This window comes from Scyliorhinus torazame, chromosome 8 (genome assembly GCF_047496885.1).
Source record: "Scyliorhinus torazame isolate Kashiwa2021f chromosome 8, sScyTor2.1, whole genome shotgun sequence".
Taxonomy (NCBI): Eukaryota; Metazoa; Chordata; class Chondrichthyes; order Carcharhiniformes; family Scyliorhinidae; genus Scyliorhinus; species Scyliorhinus torazame.
Window position 1 is genome coordinate 112,318,930 of NC_092714.1, and position 24,853 is coordinate 112,343,782.

The 24,853-nt window shown below is 45.5% G+C and overlaps 1 protein-coding gene across 1 annotated transcript in view; it reads left to right on the plus strand.

The window, feature by feature from the left end:
• Positions 1 to 17,177: 17,177 nt before the first annotated feature.
• LOC140428047 (uncharacterized) overlaps positions 17,178 to 24,853 on the plus strand; it is a 30,380-nt gene continuing 22,704 nt past the window's right edge. Inside the window, exons 1-2 of the mRNA XM_072514041.1 lie at positions 17,178 to 17,310; positions 22,883 to 23,662. Coding sequence (XP_072370142.1) covers positions 17,302 to 17,310; positions 22,883 to 23,662 — 789 coding nt within the window. The 5' untranslated portion in view covers positions 17,178 to 17,301. The remainder of the gene's footprint in view (positions 17,311 to 22,882; positions 23,663 to 24,853) is intronic.

Here is a 24,853-nt window from a genome sequence, read left to right on the forward strand (position 1 = left end):
ATCAGTAATCGGTGTTTGATTTGTCAGCAATATAACACCGGAAAAGGTATCCCTTGTGGGAAGGGGCAAACCCCGTTGCCCAGTGGTCCCTTTGAGACGCTCCAAATGGATTACATTGAGTTGGAAAGGTGTCAATGTTACAAATATGTTTTGGTCATTGTGGATGTGTTCAGCAGATGGGTCGAGGCGTATCCGACTATCGGTAATAAAGCTGCTACTGTGGTTAAAGTCTTGATGAGGGGAATCATTCCCCGGTATGGTATACCAGCTCAGTTAAGTTCTGATAATGGGCCTCATTTTATTGGACAAATTAACAAGGAGTTTTGCTCCCAGTTGGGCATACGCCAGCAGTTACACTGTGCTTACAGACCGCAGGCGGCCGGGTTGGTTGAGAGACACAATCAGACCCTCAAAACTAAATTGGCTAAATTAAGAGCAGACACGGGACTGACATGGCTTAAGTTGCTCCCCGTTGCCCTCTTCCAGCTGCGGGTTACACCTGCGGGACCAGCCCGGCTCTCTCCCGCCGAGATTCTTTATGGCAGGCCTCTTAGAACTCCTTGGAGCCTGCAGGTTCCCAGACGGGTTCAGTTTCATCAGATGACTGAAGAAATGACCACCTATGTTCTAGCCCTTACGCAAGTGCTCAAGGAACTCCATGGCCAAGTCCGCGCGGCTCACCAGCCATTGCCCCCAGTACCTAGCTCACTTTCTGTCCAGCCCGGTAGTTATGTCATGGTCAAAAATTGGACTAGGAAGGGGTCGGAGCCGCGATGGGACGGGCCCTTCCAAGTTCTCCTTACCACCCCCACAGCAGTTAAAGTGGAGGGGCGAAGTGCTTGGGTCCACCTACATCACTGCAAATTGAGTCCATCTCCACTACTGTAAAAGGTCGGATACTAACCTGCCTCCCTTCTCCAGTGCTATTTTACAGGTGTGGAGCATGATGGAGTGGCTATGCATCGTCTGTCTGATATTTGGCCTCACTTCGCTTGGCGTGTTATTGGCGATGGACATGGAAAAGGGGAATATTATGTATCTGTGTAGCCCCAACCAATCTACAAGGATACATCACCTATGCAAAGGTGATGTTCTTCGCTGCCCCCATATACGAGGACATGGTATCGACTCATGGAAGGTCATCAAAGTTAAGGAGAATGCAGGAGTCATGAAGCAGTTGCACCGGTCCCGGCGATGGGAAGGGAACATTATATGGACATTGCCTTGTTTTTGGAATACATGTAAATTTGATTTTGGATGTGTTAAGAGTGGTACAATAAAGGTAAAATCAGGCTGTCAGAAGAGTGTAGGAAGAGGCTATGAGAAAGAGAAAAGGACTAGAGAGAGGACGGGGCGTATGAGAAGGGAAGTACAGCTAGAACGTAGGTTACCGGGAGATACACTTAAGTTAATTAAAGGCCAAACTGAGGAAAACCCGGGTAGTATGAATCTCTTCTACCAGATTTACCACCGTCTGTATGGCCAGGGACGGGTTGTCTGCTACCCAAACCCCGCAGCGGTGTCTAGGTTATTTTCTGTTTCACCGCTTTGGGGCACTCCCCAAACGGTGGTTCATTGTCAGCATTCCGAACCACTGCCCGATCAGGTCACTCTTCCTTACGATCCGGGTTCAGCACCACCGGCTATTTGCCTTCCCCTTCCTCGGGATAATTCCCATTCACAGTACGATAGGCTACGACGGTGGAGGGCGTACATACCTAGCCACTTCACTCCCAATAGGGATTCCCGGTCGTACGAGAATTGCTTCAGCAGTGAAGGATATGGCTGTTTGCTGGTAGAGGTGGACACAAATATAACATGTCTGGTTCCCACCTGTACGGACAGGAGGTGCCATATCACCCAGGCGTCTGGCCAATGCGTTTGTTACAACACCACTTGCGTTCCATTGAACGCCGGCCTCCAGCTCCTCTGTGGCTGGGCAAATGTCTCTCATATCACTGTTGGGACCAGGGCTTTCCGCATTGCTGGGCGGCCCGAATGGGCATTTCAAAGTTGGATAAACTGGGCTACTGGGAGGTCCTTACGCAACCGATATGCTGATTGTGATGCTAGTCTCCACACGGAACAAGGATACTACTTTTTATTTAATGGTACAGCGACCAACGTTTTGTCACCCCCATTTCCCCGCCGAATTGCTATAGGGACTCTAGTCCCTACCACAGTCCCCTGCCCTTCGGCGTGGAACCTGCATAATCAGTTAGCACGCCGGGCAGTCTCTGCTGAATTTTGCGAGAACTGGAAAAAACCTCAGGTTCTTGCACCCAACCGGGGCCACTCAGCCGGGTGGGGCATTCTGAGCGTATTGACACTGGGAGGTGTGGGGGGTTCCTTGGCTGTCAGTGATCGGAATTATTTTATTTGCGGCCTTACCATCTTGGGAAATGAAACCTTGGGAGCCCTCGGGGCAATAACTAAGGAGTTGTCTCAGCTACGGTTGTTTGCAATGCAGAACCGGTATGCTCTTGACTATCTTCTGGCCCGTGAGGGTGGGGTATGCGCCATAGTACAGGGCAAGTGTATCATGGGGGTTCAGGACTTGACCGCTAACATCACTAAATTTATGGATCGCATACGGGATCACTTGGACGGGATGCAGGATCCTGGCTCTTGGGGTAACTGGGGATTTGGAGGATGGAAGGACTGGTTGATAAATATGGCCATGTATCTAGTGGTAGCTATCGGCTGCATCTTTGTGGGCCTGGCCATCCTTAAATGTGTGATGGGTAGAATGCGGGGTGCACTGGATCAGATCACCGCCCCAATCACCGAAAAAAAAAATTTAACTGTTAAAATCCATGAGGGTGAGACAGATGAAGGGGGGCTAAGACAGGAATTGGAAATGCAGCGACGGATCTTTTTAGATGAGGAACCGTAGCTATGGATTGGATAGTTCGGTTATCATGGAATGATAAAAGGAGGGAATGACGAATGTGATATAAAATAGTTACTTTAGAGATACTAGTTAATGTAATGTAGAAATAAGCCACTTTGATTCTGGCAGTTAGGGACAAAGGGATTTGAGACCGCATGGAAAAAGCAGGAAGAGGTGTGTCTATGAGAATGATGCTGCATTGATAGGGGCCAGAGAAAGGGATTGGAAGTGAGCCAATCAGAATAGATCAAACAGGTCAGGAGGGACATAGGCTGACCTATGGGCGTCGAGTATGTGAAACTTGATACCATTTGAATTGATTTTGCAGAGATCCTTTTGTCTCTTTGTTCAGTCGCTTTCTGGAGTGTAAGAGACTGGATGTCTCTTATGTTTCTGTAAGATGAATTAAGCTTGCAAGTTAAATAAATAACTTATTTTTACGTGCGAATCCATCTCAACTTTTATTGAGGCCAGACTGACAGAGAAATAAATTTGGGAATCAACATGGGTTCCTGTGCAATCTAATGCTGGATCTCAGCTTTCTTCGAATGTGCCTTTCCAAGCTAGCTTTTTTTTTTTACATGTAACCACCACTGATACCTTCTGCTGGATGAAGTTCCTATGCTCTGCTTCCGAGCCTTCAGTCCTTCATTAACTCTGTCAGGGAGTCCTGTTTACATAAATCAGCCATCTCCGTCTGTAGCTGGGATGTATATTGTGGAATGAGCCTGCATGGGTGTTGTTTAATGGGCAGCTAAGGGCCACAGACTTCAGGAATTTTTATAAGAATTATTAGTTAATTCATTTGTGTTGTGATTCCAGGATGAATGGGACTGGAATTGATCACACATTTGCCCCGGGTGTCGTAACATTAGAAGGAATCATTCAGAGTATTTTATGACCCATGAAGTACTTGATAAACATACTGGAGTTCAGGGGCTAAAAGTCAAGCTGACCTGTGTAATTGTAACTGGTCATAGAGCAAAATCTTTTCTATAATAAGCAAGAAAACAGAGGGATGCTTCAGTAGGGAAATAGTGATTGGGATGACATCGATCATGACCATAATTTTTAGTGCCGAGTGCAATCCCAAACGGGACCAAATAACAATAGTATGGAAGGATATTTCAGAAGATACTTTGCAAATAAAACTAGTTCTCAAAGGATTCAATAACATATAGATCAGGAAGTCTTGGTTGTGGAAAGTATTCTTTGAATGGATTCAAGATCAGATAAATCATGCATACTTATCTGAAATGCATGTATAAAGGAGTATGGTTTTCTAGAATTAGTTGGAAAGCTCAAAAGATACAGAAAGTGAAAACTCCTCTTTTCTATGGATTAGATTGATTACATATGTTGTATATGAATATGTTCCTCTAAGAAATGTGTCACGCATGTTTGAGTTGTGTTGTGAACCATAGAAAGGTGGCCAATTAACCATTGACTCAACAATGGGTAGCATTGTTGCTTCACAGCGCCAGGGTCCTAGGTTCGATTCCTGGCCTGGGCCACTGTCTGTGCGGAGTCTGGACGTTCTCCCTGTGTCTGCGTGGGTTTCCTCCGGGTGCTCCGGTTTCCTCCCACAAATCCCGAAAGACATGTTGTTAGATGAATTGGACATTCTAAATTCTCCCTCCGTGTACCTGAACAGGCTCTGGAATGTGGCGACTAGAGTCTTTTCACGGTAACTTCATTGCAGTGCTAATGTAAGCCTACTTGTGACAATAAAGATTATTATTACAATCAAAGCATTGAGCACAGAATACGCAAATAAAATTACATTAATCCAACCATTTTGACACAAATATAATTAAAATTTCATTGAAAACCAGCTAGCTCAAAGACCTTTGGATCCATCACCTGTGTTAATCAGACGCAATTAAAAGTTTCAAATGGAAAAGGTGAAGCGATGGATTCGTAGATGTGGGAAGTTAGATAACTGAATGTTTGCATGAGTTGTGTCAAGAAATTATCTGCAAGTTTTTATTTCATACACATCATGCTCTTTATATTTTGTTTCTTGGGCTCGTCACTACAAAGGAGGCTTCATCGAATGGGTAGAGTGTGAAGGACATTGCAAATGACCATGCATTTTCCAACACCAAAAGTTGAGGATGCAGTGAAATACTGTGGCAGACCTGTGAGCTCTGATCCAGTTGCTATTAAACAGTTCAATTTGTGAGAAATCATAGCCCCGGGTCTTTATTTTATCTATTGAGGGAAATAATCTATCATGCTTTTCGCTATGGCTTTACAGGTAATGGGAATCGGTTAAAATGGAGTGTGGGGATCACTCACTCCTTTCCCGCCTTGATCCGATTGACTGCATTTTTAAAATTGCATGCAACAAGGGAACCTGATCCATGCCAATGGGATCCTATTTTAATATGCAGATTGGAGTCCAATTATGTCAACTGAGCCTAATTTGCCATATTAACATGATACCTGAGTGGGGAAGCAGCGAAGAATCCTCTACCAGCCCTTAGGTTTGCCAACCCTCCAGGTTGGCCTGGAGTCCCCAGCAATTGAAGATCAATCTCCAGTACACTGATGTGTGCAATTCTGGAGGAAAGATATCAGGACATTCAAAAATATTTCTTTTGTTTCATTTTCTTAAACCATTTATCTTTAACCAGATATAAAAAGATTGAAAATTGGGACTCGAAGCTGATAGACTGACACTCAAGTATCATGCAGCTGGGTAATGAGTTTTTTTTCTTTCCAAAAGGCAGTGCAACACAAGGATAGATGTGTTGGCTGACAAATCATAGAATTTACTGTGCTGAAGGAGGCCATTCAGCCCATCGAGTCTGCACCGGCCCTTGGAAAGAGCACCCTACCCAAGCCCAAACCTCCACGCTATCCCCATAACCCAACCTAACCTTTGTTTTTGGACACTAAGGGCAATTTAACATGGCCAATCCACCTAGCCTGCACATTGTTGGACTGTGGGAGGAAACCGGAGCACCCGGAGGAAACCCACGCAGACACGGGGAGAATGTGCAGACTCTGCACAGTGACCCAAGCCGGGAATCGAACCTGCGACACTGGAGCTGTGAAGCGACAGTGCTAATCACTGTGCTACCATGCAACCCACGGAGTGTGGGGTCTAGTGATGAAACCTATGTACACTTTCAAATTATAAAAAATTAGCCAGACAGGTTTTCAGAGTTTAAAAAAGAATATAAGAAAAACTAGGTAAACCAGAATTCCAACGTCACACAAATTCCCAGGACCCATACACACACTGGTACAGATGGTAGAATAAGAGGATAGACTTAAAGATGTTTTACAGTTTGTGAACAAAATAAACAATCAAAGAAGTTTACGGTTAATCGTCCTTTGGCGGGTCTCGATACAGCGATTCCACATTGCGGCCATTTTGTTCAGTTGCCTTCTTGGGTGTAGTTGTATGGAGCAGATTTCCATGTTTGATTCCTAAAAGATTTGGTTTACTTTAGGTTTTTCTACTCAGGATGGTTACTTTTCAAATCCAGACACAAAACCTGTGAGGGCGAGCGAGAGACAGCTTCCATGCAGCTTTTTACTACAGCATTCTGCTCTCTCCTCTGATCTCTCCAGCTTCGTAAACATTCCTTTATTTTAATAAATTTAGAGTAGCCAATAATTTTTTCCAATTAAGGGAAAATTTAGCTTGGCCAATCCACCTAGCTTGCACATCTTTGGGTTGTGGGGGTGAAACCCATGTAGACATGGGGAGAATGTGCATACTCCACAGGACAGTGACCTAGGGCCGGGATTCGAACCTGGGTCCTCAGCGCCGTAGGCAGCAATACTAACCACTGTGCCACCGTGCTGCCCTGGTAAACATTCCTTAAGAGTTGAGCTGGCTGTATTTTCCAGAGGAATTTGATTATCATGTCTGCTGTCGTCATTGTTGCATAGAACAGGATTACATTTTGATGTCTCATCTCAGAAACCTTTGAAGAGTTTCAAGGTGGTGTGAAATCCAACAGAAAATGGGGTCATTCATACTCCTCGGCGGGGAAGGGGGTTCAGTGTCTGTTCCCCTTTCATCCCAATTTGGTGAAATGCAAGTTGTATATTCCAACTGGCTTGTGGTCCTACATTGTCTTTACAGGATTTCAGTGTATTGAGTTTTTTAAAAAATAGCGCAGAAAAATGAGAATTAGAAATACTATTTTTATTAAAGCACATCCTCGTAACAATGGTGACTGCCAGGATATTGATGGTGAGGAATTCAATGATGGTCATGCCAGTGCATGTCAATGGAAGTTAGTGAGACACTCTTTTTGGTGATGATACTGCCTGACACTTGTGTGGCGCAAATGTTAATTTCCACATATCAACTCCAGCATGAATGTTGTCCAGGTCTTGCTGCAGGTGGGCATAAATTGCTTCTGTATCTGAGGAATTATGAATGAAACTGCACACAGTAATCATCAGACCTTTGGCCTATTGATGATAAGGGGCATCCTTGTCTCCAGTAAAGCCTGACATCCATGCAGAAACTTGACTTGGTAGAGGGAAAGGCAGGAAGGCAATGTAGGCCATAACCTCAACACAGAGTCTCCCTTCAAAGATAAAGGTGACTGAGATCCAGTGCCACAGGAGACTGCGACTCTCCAGATAGTCACAGACATCTGTGTCCTTGTTGCTGAATAGTAACAAGTCTTACAACACCAGGTTAAAGTCCAACAGGTTGGTTTGGAATCACTAGCGTTCGGAGCGCAGCTCCTTCAGCAGGTAAATGTTGCTGAAGACCTCATTCCTTGCAACACGTTGCCATGCCCTGCTGGTAGCTATCAAATTCGCTGTGGCTTTGAACCTCTTCCGATATTTACATTCCATATTCTTCCAATTCCTGGTACGGGATAGGACGGGAATGAAAATCTCACTGCCCCTAGCTGGTGATGCAACAAATTCCTACCCATTCTCGGGTTACAGTGCCGGGTAGGACCTCTCGGGGATCCCATTGAGGGGGGTTCCCCTTATGTGTGGTGGGGGGGGGGGGACTCGATAATTGTGAGAGGGGGGGATGCTTGTGGGGGAGGTTTCCCCAAAGCATGTGTGATGGGGGTTGGTTGCGCTGATTCTTTTGTGGGGTTACTCGTGTTAATTGGGGGGGGGGTGAGAGGGAGTTTATTTTATCACAGCTCAGGGCGCCCTTTAAAGATGATGCCCCAAATTCTGTGGAGTCAGTGTTGCCAGCTCTATAAGGCCCCACCCCACCTAAGTGACGTGAAACCAGGGTTAATCACATCCCAGTCTGTAGGGTTCCCATTCCCAGTGTTATTCACATCCCAGTCTGTAGTGTTCCCGTTCCCAGTGTTAATCACATCCCAGTCTGTAGGGTTCCCATTCTCAGTGTTAATCACATCCCAGTCTGTAGGGTCCCCATTCTCAGTGTTAATCACATCCCAGTCTGTAGTGTTCCCATTCTCAGTGTTAATCACATCCCAGTCTGTAGTGTTCCCATTCCCAGTGTTAAACACATCCCAGTCTGTAGGGTTCTCATTCCCAGTGTTATTAACATCCCAGTCTGTAGGGTTCCCATTTCCAGTGTTAATCTCATCCCAGTCTGTAGTGTTCCCATTCCCAGTGCTAATCACATCCCAGTCTGTAGGGTTCACATTCCCAGTGTTAATCACACCCCAGTCTGTAGTGTTCCCATTCCCAGTGTCAATCGCATCCCAGTCTGTAGGGTTCCCATTCCCAGTGTTAAACACATCCCAGTCTGTAGGGTTCCCATTCCCAGTCTTAATCACATCCCAGTCGGTAGGGTTCCCATTCCCAGTGTTAATCACATCCTAGTTGGTAGGGTTCCCATTCCCAGTGTTATTCACATCCCAGTCTGTAGGGATCCCATTTCCACTGTTAATCACATCCCAGTCTGTAGGGTTCCCATTCCCAGTGTTAATCACATCCCAGTCTGTAGGGTTCCCATTCCCAGTGTTAATCACATCCCAGTCGGTAGGGTTCCCACTCCCAGTGTTAATCACATCCCAGTCTGTAGGGATCCCATTCCCAGTGTTATTAACATCCCAGTCTGTAGGGTTCCCATTCCCAGTGTTAATCACAACCCAGTCTGTAGTGTTCCCATTCCCTGTGTTGATCACATCCCAGTCTGTAGGGTTCCCATTCCCAGTGTTAATCTCATCCCAGTCTGTAGGGTTCCCATTCCCAATGTTAATCACATCCCAGTCTGTAGTGTTCCCATTCCCAGTCTTAATCACATCCCAGCCTGTAGTGTTCCCATTTCCAGTGTTAATCACATCCCAGTCTGTAGTGTTTCCTTTCCCAGTGTTAATCACATCCCAGTCTGTGGTGTTCCCAGTCCCAGTGTTAATCTCATCCCAGTCTGTAGTGTTCCCATTCCCAGTGTTAATCACATCCCAGTCTGTAGTGTTCCCATTCCCAGTGTTAATCACATCCCAGTCTGTAGTCTTCCCATTTCCAGTGTTAATCACATCCCTGTCTGTAGTGTTCCCATTCCCAGTGTTAATCTCACCCCAGTCTGTAGGGTTCTATTCCCAGTGTTAATCACATCCCAGTCTGTAGTGTTCCCATTCCCAGTGTTAGTCACATCCCAGTCTGTAGTGTTCCCATTCTCAGTGTTAATCTCATCCCAATCTCTCGTGTTCCCATTCCCAGTGTTAATCACATCCCAGCCTATCGTGTTCCCATTTTCAGTGTTATTCACATCCCAGTCTGTAGTGTTCCCATTTTCAATGTTAATCACATCCCAGTCTGTAGTGTTCCCATTCCCAGTGTTATTCCCATCCCAGTCTGTAGTGTTCCCATTTTCAGTCTTTTTCTCATCCCAGTCTGTTGTGTTTCCGTTCCCAGTGTTAATCACATCCCAGTCTGTAGTTTCCCCATTTTCAGTGTTATTCACATCCCAGACTGTAGTGTTCCCATTCCCAGTGTTATTCACATCCCAGTCTGTAGTGTTCCTAGTCCCAGTGTTATTCTTAGATCCAGTCTGTAGTGTTCTCAGTCTCAGTGTTATTCCCAGATCCAGTGTGTAGTTTTCGCAGTCCCAGTGTTATTCAAAGATCCAGTCTGTAGTGTTCACAGTCCCAGTGTAATTCCTAGGTCCAGTATGTAGTGTTCGCAGGCCCAGTGTTATTCCCAGATCCATTGTGCAGTGTTCGCAGTCCCAGTGTTATTCCAAGATCCAGTGTGTAGTGTTTGCAGTCACAGTTTTATTCCCAGATCCAGTATGTCGTGTTTGAGTCCCACTGTTTTCCCAGATCCAGTGTGTAGTGTTCGCAGTCCCAGTGTTATTCCCAGATCGAGTGTGTAGTGTTCGCAGACCCAGTGTTATTCCCAGATCGAGTGTGTAGTGTTCGCAGTCGTAGTGTTATTCCCAGATCCAGTGGGTAGTTTTCATAGTCCCAGTGTTATTCCCAGATCCAGTGTGGAGTGTTCGCAGTCCCTGTGTTATTCCCAGATCCAGTCTGTAGTGCTCCTGGTCCCAGTGTTATTCCCAGATCCAGTGTGCCATGTTCGCAGTCCCAGTGTTATTCCCAGATCCAGTGTGTAGTGTTAGAGTCCCAGTGTTATTCCCAGATCCAGCGTGTAGTGTTTGCAGTCCCAGTGTTATTCCCTGATCCTGTGTGTAGTGATCCTGGTCCCAACGTTATTCCCAAGGTCCAGTGTGTCACAGCCCCAGTGTTATTCCAAGATCCAGTATGTTGCGTTCGCAGTCCCAGTGTTATTCCCTGATCCAGTGTGTAGTGTTCGCAGTCCAAGTGTTATTCCCAGGTCCAGTGTGTCGCAGTCCCAGTGCTATTCCCAGATCCAGTGTGTAGAACATAGAGCACAGAACATTACCGCGCAGTACAGGCCCTTCGGCCCTCGATGTTGCGCCGACCACTCTAAAGCCCATCTACACTATTCCCTTATTGTCCATATGTCTATCCAATGACCATTTGAATGTCCTTAGTGTTGGCGAGTCCACTACTGTTGCAGGCAGGGCATTCCACGACCTTACTACTCTCTGAGTAAATAACCTACCTCTGACATCTGTCTTATATCTATCTCCCCTCAATTTAAAGGTATGTCCCCTCGTGCTAGACATCACCATCCGAGGAAAAAGGCTCTCACTGTCCACCCTATCCAATGCTCTGATCATCTTGTATGCCTCAATTAAGTCACCTCTTAACCTTCTTCTCTCTATCGAAAACAGCCTCAAGTCCCTCAGCCTTTCCTCATAAGATCTTCGCTCCATACAGGCAACATTCTGGTAAATCTCCTCTGCACCCTTTCCAATGCTTCCACATCCTTCCTATAATGCGGCGACCAGAATTGCACACAATACTCCAAATGCGGCCGCAGCAGAGTGTTGTATAGCTGCAACATGACCTCATGGCTCCTAAACTCAATCCCTCTACCAATAAAAGCTAACACACCATACGCCTTCTTAACAACCCTCTCAACCTGGTTGGCAACTTTCAGGGATCTATGTACATGGACACCGAGATCTTTCTGCTCATCCACACTGCCAAGAATCTTACCATTAGCCCAGTACTCAGTCTTCCTGTTATTTCTTCCAAAATGAATCACCTCACACTTTTCTGCATTAAACTCCATTTGCCACCTCTCAGCCCAGCGCTGCAGGTTATCTATGTCCCTCTGTAACTTGTAACATCCTTCCGCACTGTCCACAACTCCACCGACTTTAGTGTCATCTGCAAATTTACTCACCCATCCTTCTACGCCCTCCTCCAGGTCATTTATAAAAATGATAAACAGCAGTGGCCCCAAAACAGATCCTTGTGGTACACCACTAGTAACTGGACTCCAGTCTGAACATTTCCCATCAACCACCACCCTTTGTCTTCTTCCAGCTAGCCAATTTCTGATCCAAACTGCTAAATCACCCTGAATCCCATGCCTCCGCATTTTCTGCAGTAGCCTACCATGGGGAACCTTATCAAACGCTTTACTGAAATCCATATACACCACATCAACTGCTTTACCCTCATCCACCTGTTTGGTCACCTTCTCAAAGATCTCTATAAGGTTTGTGAGGCACGACCTACCCTTCACAAAACCGTGTCGACTATCTCTAATCAAATTATTCCTTTCCAGATGATTATACATCCTATCTCTTATAAACCTTTCCAAGATTTTTCCCACAACAGAAGTAAGGCTCACTGGTCTATAGTTACCGGGGTTATCTCTACTCACTGCTTGAACAAGGGGACAACATTTGCTACCCTCCAGTCTTCTGGCACTATTCCTGTAGACAAAGATGACTTAAAGATCAAGGCCAAAGGCTCAGCAATCTCCTCCCTGGCTTCCCAGAGAATCCTAGGATAAATCCCATCCGGCCCAGGTGACTTATCTATTTTCACACTTTCCAGAATTGCTAACTCCTCCTCCTTATGAACCTCAAGCCCTTCTAGTCTAGTAGCCTGAATCTCAGTATTCTCCTCGACAACATTGTCTTTTTCCTGTGTGAATACTGATGAAAAATATTCATTTAGCACCTCTCTTATCTCCTCGGACTCCAAGCACAACTTCCCACTACTGTCTTTGACTGGCCCTACTCTTACCCTAGTCATTCTTTTATTCCTGACATATCTATAGAAAGCTTTAGGGTTATCCTTGATCCTACCTGCCAAAGACTTCTCATGTCCCCTCCTGGCTCTTCTTAGCTCTCTCTTTAGGTCCTTCCTAGCTAACTTGTAACTCTCGAGCGCCCTAACTGAGCCTTCATGTCTCATCTTTACATAAGTCTCCTTCTTCCTCTTGACAAGTGTTTCGACTGCTTTAGTAAACCACGGTTCCCTCAATCGACCACTTCCTCCCTCCTGACAGGTACATATTTATCAAGGACACGCAGTAACTGTTCCTTGAACAAGCTCCACATTTCCATTGTGCCCATCCCTGCAGTTTTCTTCTCCATCCGATGTATCCTAAGTCTTGCCTCATCGCATCATAATTGCCTTTCCCCCAGATATAACTCTTGCCCTGCGGTATATACCTCTCCCTTTCCATCACTAAAGTAAACGTAATCGAATTGTGGTCACTATCACCAAAGTGCTCACCTACCTCCAAATCTAACACCTGTCCTGGTTCATTACCCAGTACCAAATCCAATATGGCCTCGCCTCTCGTTGGCCTAGCTACATACTGTGTCAGGAAACCCTCCTGCACACATTGGACAAAAACGGACCCATCTAATGTACTCGAACTATAGCGTTTCCAGTCAATATTTGGAAAGTTAAAGTCCCCCATAACAACTACCCTGTTGCTTTCGCTCCTATCCAGAATCATCTTTGCAATCCTCTCCTCTACATTTCTGGAACTTTTCGGAGGCCTATAGAAAACCCCTAACAGGGTGACCTCTCCTTTCCTGTTTCTAACCTCAGCCCACACTACCTCAGTAGACGGGTCCTCATCAAACGTCCTTTCTGCCACCGTAATACTGTCCTTGACTAACAATGCCACCCCTCCCCCTCTTTTACCACCTTCCCTGAGTTTACTGAAATATCTAAACCCCGGCACCTGCAACAACCATTCCTGTCCCTGCTCTATCCATGTCTCCGAAATGGCCACAACATCGAAGTCCCAGGTACCAGCCCATGCCGCACGTTCACCCACCTTATTCCGGATGCTCCTGGCATTGAAGAAGACACACTTTAAACCACCTTCCTGCCTGCCGGTACACTCCTGCAACTTTGAAACCCTACTCATGACCTCACTACTCTCAACCTCCTGTATACTGGAGCTACAATTAAGGTTCCCAAGCCCCTGCTGAACTAGTTTAAACCCTCCCGAAGAGCATTAGCAAATATACCCCCCAGAATATTGGTACCCCTCTGGTCCAGGTGCAGACCATCCCGTTTGTAGAGATCCCGCCGACCCCATAATGAGCCCCAATTATCCAGAAATCTGAAACTCTCCCTCCTGCACCATCCCTGTAGCCACGTGTTCAACTCCTCTCTCTCCCTATTCCTCGTCTCGCTATCACGTGGCACGGGTAACAGCCCAGAGATAATGGGCGAAATTCTCCTACCCGCCCCGCCACATTTCTGCGCCGACCGGCCGGCGGGAGTCTCCGTAACACCGGCCGGTCAATGGGGTTTCCCATTGTGGGGCAGCCCCACGCCGTCGGGAAACCCCCGGGCGCCGGCAGAACAGAAACTCCCGCCGGCGGAGAATGACGCCCAATAACTCTGTTTGTCCTAGATCTACGTTTCCACCCAAGCTCCCTGAATTCCTGCCTTACATCCCCATCCCTTTTCCTACCTATGTCGTTGGCACCTATGTGGACCACGAATTGGGGCTGCTCCCCCACCCCCTTAAGGATCCCGAAAACACGATCCGTGTGTAGTGTTTGCAGTCCCAGTGTTATTCCCAGAACCATTGTGTAGTGTTCGCAGTCCCAGTGTTATTCCCAGATCCAGTGTGTAGTGTTTGCAGTCGCAGTGTTATTCCCAGTTCCATGTGTAGTGTTCGCAGTCCCAGGGTTATTCCCAGATCCAGTGTGTCGTTTTCCAGTCCTACTGTTATTCCCAGATCCAGTGTGTAGTGTTCACAGTCCCAGTGTTATTCCCAGATCGAGTGTGTAGTGTTTGCAGTCCCAGTGTTATTCCCAGATTGAGTGTGTAGTGTTTGCAGTCGCAGTGTTATTCCCAGATCCAGTGTGTAGTTTTCATAGTCCCAGTGTTATTCCCAGATCAAGTCTGTAGTGCTCCTGGTCCCAGTGTTATTCCCAGATCCAGTGTGCCATGTTCGCAGCCCCAGTGTTATTCCCAGATCCAGTGTGTAGTGTTTGAGTCCCAGTGTTATTCCCAGATCCAGCGTGTAGTGTTTGCAGTGAAGTGTTATTCCCTGATCCTGTGTGTAGTGATCCTGGTCCCAACGTTATTCCCAGGTCCAGTGTGTCACAGCCCCAGTGTTATTCCAAGATCCAGTATGTCGTGTTCGCAGTCCCAGTGTTATTCCCGGATCCAGTGTGTAGTGTTCGCAGTCCCAGTGTTATTCCCAGATCCAGTGTGTGGTGTTCGCAGTCCCAGTGTTATTCCCAGATCCAGTGTGTAGTGTTCGCAGTCCCAGTGTTATTCCCAGATCCAGTGTGTGGTGTTTGCAGTCCCAGTGTTATTCCCAGATCCAGTGTGTAGTATTCATAGTCCCAGTGTTATTCCCAGATCCAGTGTGCAGTGTTTGCACTCCCAGTGTTATTTCCAGATCCAGTGTGTAGTGATCCTGGTCCCAGTGTTATTCCCAGGTCCAGTGTGTCGCAGTGCCAGTGCTCCCAGATCCAGTGTGCAGTGTTCGCAGTCCCAGTGTTATTCCCAGATTCAGTGTGTAGTGTTTGCAGTCCCAGTGTTATTCCAAGATCCAATGTGTAGTGTTCGCAGTCCCAGTGTTATTCCCAGATGCAGAGTGTCGTGTTCGCAGTCCCAGTGTTATTCCCAGATCCAGTGGGTAGTGTTCCTGGTCCTAGTGTTATTCCCAGATCCAGTGTGATGTGTCCGCAGTCCCAGTGTTATTCTCAGATCCAGTCTGTAGTGATCCTGGTCCCAGTGTTATTCCCAGGTCCAGTGTGTAGTTCACAATACCAGTGTTATTCCCAGATCCAGTGTGTAGTGTTTGCAGTCCCAGTGTTATCCCAGATCCAGTGTGTATTGTTTGCAGTGCCATTGTTATTCCCAGATCCAGTGTGTAGTGTTTGCAGTCCCAGTGTTATTCCCAGATGCAGTGTGTCGTGTTCGCAGTCCCAGTGTTATTCCCAGTTCGAGTGTGTAGTGTTCGCAGTCCCAGTGTTATTCCCAGATCCAGTGGGTAGTGTTCCTGGTCCTAGTGTTATTCCCAGATCCAGTGTGATGTGTCCGCAGTCCCAGTGTTATTCTCAGATCCAGTCTGTAGTGATCCTGGTCCCAGTGTTATTCCCAGGTCCAGTGTGTCGCAGTGCCAGTGCTCCCAGATCCAGTGTGCAGTGTTCGCAGTCCCAGTGTTATTCCCAGATCCAGTGTGTAGTGTTTGCAGTCCCAGTGTTATTCCAAGATCCAATGTGTAGTGTTCGCAGTCCCAGTGTTATTCCCAGATGCAGTGTGTCGTGTTCGCAGTCCCAGTGTTATTACCAGATCCAGTGGGTAGTGTTCCTGGTCCTAGTGTTATTCCCAGATCCAGTGTGATGTGTCCGCAGTCCCAGTGTTATTCTCAGATCCAGTCTGTGGTGATCCTGGTCCCAGTGTTATTCCCAGGTCCAGTGTGTAGTTCACAGTACCAGTGTTATTCCCAGATCCAATGTGTAGTGTTTGCAGTCCCAGTGTTATCCCAGATCCAGTGTGTATTGTTTGCAGTGCCATTGTTATTCCCAGATCCAGTGTGTAGTGTTTGCAGTCCCAGTGTTATTCCCAGATGCAGTGTGTCGTGTTCGCAGTCCCAGTGTTATTCCCAGTTCGAGTGTGTAGTGTTCGCAGTCCCAGTGTTATTCCCAGATCCAGTGGGTAGTGTTCCTGGTCCTAGTGTTATTCCCAGATCCAGTGTGATGTGTCCGCAGTCCCAGTGTTATTCTCAGATCCAGTCTGTAGTGATCCTGGTCCCAGTGTTATTCCCAGGTCCAGTGTGTAGTGTTCGCAGTCCCAGTGATATTCCCAGATCCAATGTGTAGTGGTCACAGTCCCAGTGTTATTCCCATATCCACTGTGCCGTGTTCGCAGTCCCAGTGTTATTCCCAGATCCAGTGTGTAGTGTTCGCAGTCCCAGTGTTATTCCCAGATCCATCGTGTAGTGTTTGCAGTCCCATTGTTATTCCCCATCCAGTGTGTAGTGATCCTGGTCCCAATGTTATTCCCAGGTCCAGTGTGTTGCAATCCCAGTGTTATTCCAAGATCCAGTATGTCATGTTTGTAGTGTTATTCCCTGATTGAATGTGTAGTGTTCGCAGTCCCAGTGTTATTCCCAGATCCAGTCTGTAGTGTTTGAGTCCCAGTGTTATTCTCAGATCCAGTGTGTGGTGTTTGCAGGCCCAGTGCTATTCCCAGATCCAGTGTGTAGTGTTTGCAGTTCCAATGTTATTCCCAGATCCAGTGTGTAGTGTTTGCAGTCCCTGGAACCAGTGGCATCCCATGTCCTCCTGTTTTATTCCTTCTCCCTTTGGGAATTCCCCTGGACAGTGGGTGCTACTAGTTGACCCCGCCTCCTGAAGCGCACTATCCAATGGAGAGCGGCAGCGGCGGGATGAGCCCCCGTTCCCAAGGCGACTGGCTGTGTGTTATGTCACCGGTTTCCTGGGTGACCGGACGCCCGGAGCAGATACACTCGGAGGGGGCTGGAGGACGGGCGGACTGGTGGGTGGGAGGGCGAAACTTGCGGGAGTCTAATTTGGAAATAATTTGCTTTAATTTTCCCAGTGTTGGGGTTTGAGGACGAGAGCGTGGAATTCCATCGGTGCAGCCATGAGTGAGGTAATCGCGTCCTCCTGGGATTCTCCTGTCCGTTCCCGAGCGGTTTAACAATGAGCCAGGCTCTTCCTCCACTGGGCACTGAGCGGCTGGAGAACAAAATCATTGTCCAGCAACGGCAACGGCAAAGGCTTGAAATGAGCTCCTGCATTTCTGAAATCTGGTGTTGGTGAGAAAACAACATTAAAACACCTTGGGGATTGGGAGGTGGGGGTGCAGAATTTACTGTGAACCTTTCACCACTTGTTTGCAGACCAGAGGTGCCAAGTTTACAGTTTGGAGGTGGATCAGTTTGTGTTCAGAGCTTGTGATTTCTGATTCCACAGAATATACTGCACAGAGACCGGCCATTCGGTTCAAAGGTGTTCACACTTCACATGGTCCTCCTCCCACTTCATGTCCTCATCTCGCTCTTTTATCAAGCATATCTTTGCATGGTTACAGCAGAGAAGGAGGCCATTCAGCCCATCGTCTCCATATTTGCCTCTCTGAGGGAGCGCATCATAAATTGCCACTCCCTCCAACGCCCTCCCCCTTCTCTCTGTTATCTGTTAACCCTGCACATGCGGCACGGCAGCACGGTGGTTACCACTGTTGCTTCACAGCGCCAAGGTCCCAGGTTCGATTCCCGGCTTGGGTCACTGTCTGTGTGGAGTCTGCACGTTCTCTCCGTGTCTGCATGGTTTTCGTCCGGGTGCTCCGGTTTCCTCCCACAAGTCCCAAAAGACGTGCTGTTAGGTAATTTGGACATTCAGAATTCTCCCTCGGTGTACCCGAACAGGTGCCAGAGTGTGGCGACTAAGGGACTTTCACAGTAACGTCATTGCAGTGTTAATGTAAGCCTACTTGTGACAATAAAGGTTATTATTATTATTCCTTTTCAAATAATAATCCCATTCCCTCTTGAATGCCTGGATTGAATCTGTCTTCACCAGACTCTCAGGCTCTCAGACTCCCAGTACACTCAAGATCCTAACCACTTGCTGCATGTGAAAAACTATTTCCTCGTGTCATTGTTGCTTCTTTTGCCCATTACCTTATATCTGTGCCCTTTGTTTCTGGATCCTTCAGCCAATGGGAACTGTTTTTTCTATTAATTGTTCCTCTCACTTTATTTGTAGGTTAATTTGCATTTATGTTTTGTAATTTTATCGGATTCCTGATCCTTTATGTCACTTTATTATTCTGACCTCTTACTCCTTTCTCTTATTTAATTTATCTCCCTGTTTACAGTCTTGCCTACTGCCCTATTTTTCAGTTCTGTTAGGACCATGGTTCCATTCCACTTCAGGTGCAGCCCAAAAAGTGCTACAGTTTCTTCCTGTTCCAGTAGCTGAGGACACTGTTCCATAAAATGGACCACTGTAGTTCCATAAAATGGACCACTGTACACTTGGTTCCCTAAGGAACATGTGTCAAAATAGGGTAGGTGGCAGCGATGGGCTCCAAAATGAATAGAAAACATGTTCAAAATGGTCATTCAATATCTGAAGGTGAAAAACCAAAATAGCCACAATTCATATTGATATTGAACATAATATGGGTGGCACGGTAGCACAGTGGGTAGCACTGTTGCTTCACAGCTCCAGGTTCGATTCCCGGCTTGGGTCACTGTCTGTGTGGAGGTGGAGTCTGCACGGTCTCCCTGTGTCTGCGTGGGTTTCCTCAGGGTGCTCTGGTTTCTTCCCACAAGCCCCAAAAGACATGTTGTTATGTGAATTGGACATTCTGAATTCTCCCTCGGTGTACCCGAACAGGTGCCGGAATGCGGCAACTAGGGGCTTTTCACAGTAACTTCATTGCAGTGTTAATGTAAGCCTACTTGTGACAATAAAGATTATTATTATTTTTAATAAGATGCCCCAAGGCACCTCACTGGAGCATTTGAAGACAAAATATGACACTGAGTCATATAAGGAGATGTTAACCCATAGGGTGGCACGATGGCACAATGGTTAGCACTGCTGCCTCACAGTGCCAGTGACCTGGGTTCAATTCTGACTTTGGGTCACTGTGGGAGAAAACTGGAGCACCAGGAGGAAACCCAGACTGACACAAGGAGAACGTAAAAACTCCACACAGTCACCCAAGGTCGGAATTGAGCCCAGGTCCCTGGTGTTGTGAGGCAGCAGTCCTAATCACTGTTCTGCCCATGATGTTTGCTTTGTGCTTTCCTGTCATTCCATGTCTATTTTTCCCATGAAACCCATGTGTGCTAAAAAGACTAAGGTATATGATTAACATGTGCAAGATTGAACATCTTGGGCTGAATTCTCCACTGTCGGGTGCTCTGCTTTGCTGGCAGCCCGGGGGTTTCCCAGCGGTGTGGGGCTGCCCCACAATTGGAAAGCCCATTGACCAGCTGGTGAAACGGAGCACCTCGCCAGCGTACTGTATCAGAAATCTGATGCGGCGTGACAGAGAATTCAGCCCCTTATGTTCTCTGCTAGAATTAAAGATGTGCTAACATACCCTGGAAGCCTATTTTCAATTAAATGAAATAGTCTGGAGCAATTTTATTTAATCCTATAGTCCATGACTGTAAGATTATCTGTGACTAAATGCATGTATATGACAAGTTTCTTTTGTACTCTTAAAATAAAAGCAACGCGGCTTGGGATTTTTCATACTGTACATTCTTGGTAGAGTAATACATGATTGTATCGTAAGATAATGCTCCAAAGGTTCCAGATGACATCCAAATATATTGCCATCATGAACGAAAACATAGAATATACAGCACAGAAACAGGTCATTTGGTCCAACTCGTATACATTAAATTTTGCCCTCCAGACAAACCCAAGAAACAATAAAAGCAATATATTGTGCATGCTGGAATCCTGAATTAAAAACAAAAAATGCTCAGTAGGTCACAGTAGTATCTGTGGAGGGAGAAACTGAATTAATGTTTAGGTCAATGAAGGTCAAGCGTTTCCAAATTTTTTCTGGTTTTATTACATTAGGAAAGAAATTGTCTTGGGGCAGAATACATGAGTGCCAACAACCTTTCAACTTGGTTTAGGGTTAGACACTCTGGGACTTCCGACTGAGCGGACACTTGTGCCATATTTCACACATGCTACTTTGTCATAATGCTAATCTTTGACTGAGGTGCTAAAAGCCTGAACTGGCATCTGTGTAATGCCTTTCATTGCCTTCGAATGTCCCAAACTGCCTCACATCACAGGAAATTGATAAGCAATTTGCACACAGTAAGATCACAAAAATGTAATGATATAAATGAACATATAATCTGTTTTGGTACTGAGATAAACGCTGACTAGGACACTGGATAACTCACGTTTCTTTAAAAGGTTCCGTGGAATGTTTTACATGCACCTGAGAAGACAGGTCCTTAGTTTAATATCCTCGAATGTTAGCATCTCCAACAGTGCAGCACTCGCTCAGCACTGATCAAAGTGTCAGCCTTTTTAACCTACTGTGTGAATTTATCCCTTTGTTCCTCAAATTAGTTTAAATTATTCCACAAAATCTTATTTACCCTCTTTGTAAAACCTTGCACACCTTGCTGGTTTAGATCAAAGCCATCCCATTCTATCTGCACAGCCTTCCTTGGTCTCTAAACTGGTCACAGTAATTTGAAACCCTCCCTCCCATTTGCACAATCTTTTAAACCACCCATTGCAAACCTACTCCTTTTCTTCCTGTCTGGTTCAGCATACAGCACAGGGAATAATCCAGAGATTGCTACCCTGGACATTTTTCTCCATGATCTAGAACTTAATTTTGTAAAATTCTTTTACAGAAACTCAAACCTATTTTGTATTTACTCTGTGATGTTCCGAATCCTCCCAGCTGGGAAGCAGGGACTCTTAGTCATATCTACTAAAGAAAATACCTAAATTCCACCATCCGTCATACCATCGCCCATTATAAAATCTGCCACAATCAAAACTTATCTATTCTTTTTATCTGTACCATGGGTATCCACTTGCTCCTCAGTGCCTTGTAGTCCATTATGATTACCTTCATCAGCTTTCATTCTGTCAACCATTTTATCCACATCACTGGTATCTAAACAGGTAGACCCATTAGATCTTGATGTGGAGATGCCGGCGTTGGACTGGGGTGAGCACAGTAAGAAGTCTTACAACACCAGGTTAAAGTCCAACAGGTTTGTTTCGAATCACTAGCTTTCGGAGCACTGCTCCTTCACCTGAGGAAGGAGCAGTGCTCCAAAAGCTAGTGATTCGAAACAAACCTGTTGGACTGTAACTTGGTGGCATTAGATCTTGGGCAGTCAGATTCCATATTACTTTAGACAACCACCCATAAGTACCCAACCAAGGTACACATGTCTTGACATTGAGCTTCATCTGCCACTCATTCATTTGCCCGTTCCAACGTCTCATCAATATCTCCTTATAGTTTCTTTGGCCCTCAGAATTCTTTACAATGCCTCCTATCTTTGTATTCTTTGTAAATTTGAACACCAGCCTTCCTTGCTTCACCCTAAACCATTGAAGTCCTAGAACAAACCCGATGGCACAATATCATCCACTCTTAACTCTTGTTTTGTTTATCCCTTCTAACATAGCTTTTCACCAAGGTTTTCTCCTAATTTCACCGCTGTGAATCTTCTACAATAGCCTCCAGTGTATAATGAGGAACAGGCCATCACCGGGATTGTTTTGTACCAGGATGTTAAGATTTTGAAATAACATTCTGATGCCTTGGCAGAACATGATTGTTGGATTTGTTTACTGTCACGTGTACCAAGGTACAGTGAAAAGTATTTTTCTGCGAGCAGCTCAACAGATCAAGTACATGAAAAGGAAAGGAAATAAAAGAAAGTACATCAGGGTTGTAAACAGCCCTGCTAAACAAATTCTTTGATCAATGTAGTCAGTTGCTTCTTGCATAACTTCACCATCTAAAATGACATGGCGATGACACATGGACAGAAGATTCACAAGTAACACTTGAGTGGGGGGTGGTTGATAGGTGGAATTAGAAAGCAGTTTATCACTGACAGTTCCTTTACTTCAGTACTTGTGTTAAAACTGCACTTATTTCCACATGTGTATTATACATTATCCCACCATGCTGCTTCTTTCCATTTTATGTTGCCTCATCCTGATGATCCGTCAGGATACTGCAGTAAAAGTTCAGTTGTAAATGTTTAAGTCATTGCAAAGGGATAAAACAACACCTTTAACAACTAAATCACATAGCAGAAAATACTGGAAAACCCAGCAAGTCAGGCAGCATTTGACGAGAGAGAAACAGAGTGAACAGACCAGAAAAGTTAACTCTGTTTCTCTCTGCAGATATTGCCTGACCTGCTAAGAATTTTCTGTTTTTATTTCAGGTTTCTAATATCTTGAAATTTCATAATATGTTTTCTTCTTGAATCAGCGACCATTCCACCGCCAGTTTGTTGGCCCTTACTATGAGCAAAATGTATCAAGTACCAACAGCAAATGTGACACATTTAGTTATATAATGGAAATTCCAAAAAATTAAGTAAATATGTTGTCAGCATCTTGCATCAAACTATTGCGATTATATATTTATTGACAATGAACTCTTCCACTTTTTTTCAATCAAAAAGAATAATGATCCCAATCTTGCAGAAAAGCAATTAGAAGAGTCTTCAGTACAACCCACAGCTGAACCAGAAGCAGAGGATACAACTAAGCCAGATGTGCAAGACTCGGGTGAACCAGAAACGGACGCGGCAGCTACAGAAGCAGAAGTGGAGGGGGCACCTACAGAAGAAGTGGAAGCTGCAGCTGAAACTGATGCAGAAGCTGCAGGTGAAGCAGATGCGGCTGCTGCAGGTGAACCAGATGCAGAGACTGCAGCTGAACCAGATGCAGAGGCTACGGCAGAAGCAGAAGCAGAGGCTACAGCTGAAGCAGATGCAGAGGCTACATCTGAAGGCGAATCAGAAGCTAAAGCGGAACCAAATGAAGAAGCAACAGCTGAATCAGGAGCAGAGGCTACAATTAAACCAGAAGCAGAGGCGACAGATGAACCAGAAGCAGACACAGCAACTGAACCAAATGCAGAGGCAACAGCTGAACCAGAAGCTGAAACAGGGTCAGAAGTGCAGACTGTAGCTGAATCAGAAGCAGCAACCATCAAACCTGAAACTGGGCCAATAGTTGAAGGTGAATATCCAGTTGAACCTGTATTTGAGTCAGCGATTCAACCTACAGCTTATACTATAAGCCAGCCTGCAGTTCCATCTCTCCCTCTGTCCTTAAAAACATCTCAGATGGCCCAGGCACCTTCAGTTTCTGAAGATAAATTTTCAACTTGTTTTGAAGATCCATATATTCGATCTGTGCTGTACATGGAGAAACACAATATTCTACAGATGTTTCAGGTTGGTGTACTGTTCAAAGTCTATGGGTTGCTACTGCTCTGCCTCATTACCTGCAATTTAATTTAGGGCAGGAAAGGAAGCTCCTTTGGCGATATCTGTTTACATAGCCCCTCTTAGGGAAGAATATCTGTGTGTGAATTAGAAATGGTTACTTCAGTTGTCCATTGTTACCCCCTGCTCAGTCCCATAGAAATCATGGAATCGGCCATTAACATGATTTGCTGCAGAAAAGTTACTTGTTTTTTGTTAAATTGGATGATGTTAAGGCAGCACGGTGGTGCAGTGGTTAGCACTACTGCCTCACGATGCCGAGGACCAAGGTTCGATTCCTGACCCCGGGTCACTGTCTGTGTGGAGTTTGCACATTCTCCCCGTGTCTGCGTGGGTATCACCCCCACAACCCAAAGATGAGCAGGGTAGGTGAATTGGATACACTAAATTGTCCCTTAATTGGAACAAAATAATTGGGTACTCTAAATGTAAAAAAAAAGTAAGATAAATTGGATGATGTCACCTTGCATTAGGTCCTTTTCAACCGGTATGCATGTTCCTGGGCTAGGAAGGTGAAAGCTCAGTCATGGTTCCTACACCAGATTCTGATTCTTGCTGGAAAATACCACTGTGGACAGAAGGTTAGGACATGATTTTCTCCAGCCCTGATGCTGACACTCTCTGTTTAGATTCACACATGAGGTATGACCACTTGGGAGAGATCTTGCAGGAAACTATGAATCTTACCCCAGGAAACAGACCAATTTCAGAAGAGAAAGGAAGATGATCCAAAGGGGATTTAAATCATAGAATCATGGCGGCTATTTGGCCCAATGTGCGTGCCCATGCCAGCTCCGTGTTACAATTATCCAGTTAACCCTTTTTCCGTATTCTTTTCTCATATTCCTGTCATTTTTGTACCTTCAAGTATTTATCCAGTTCATTTGTTTTTGAAAGTTACTATTTAATCTGTTTCCATCACCCTTTCAGAGAGCATATTCTAGATGACAGCAACTTGCTGTGCAAAAACAAATAGTTTCCTTCTATTGTCGCCTTCGCCAATGTATCTAAAGGAATGTAACATCTAAAAGAATGAAGCTGTCCATTGACCAGCTGCATTAGCTTTATGATATTGTGATTTCAGACAAGAATTAAATCTTGAAATTTTTTCACAATTAATTTCAATGTAGTTTAAAATTC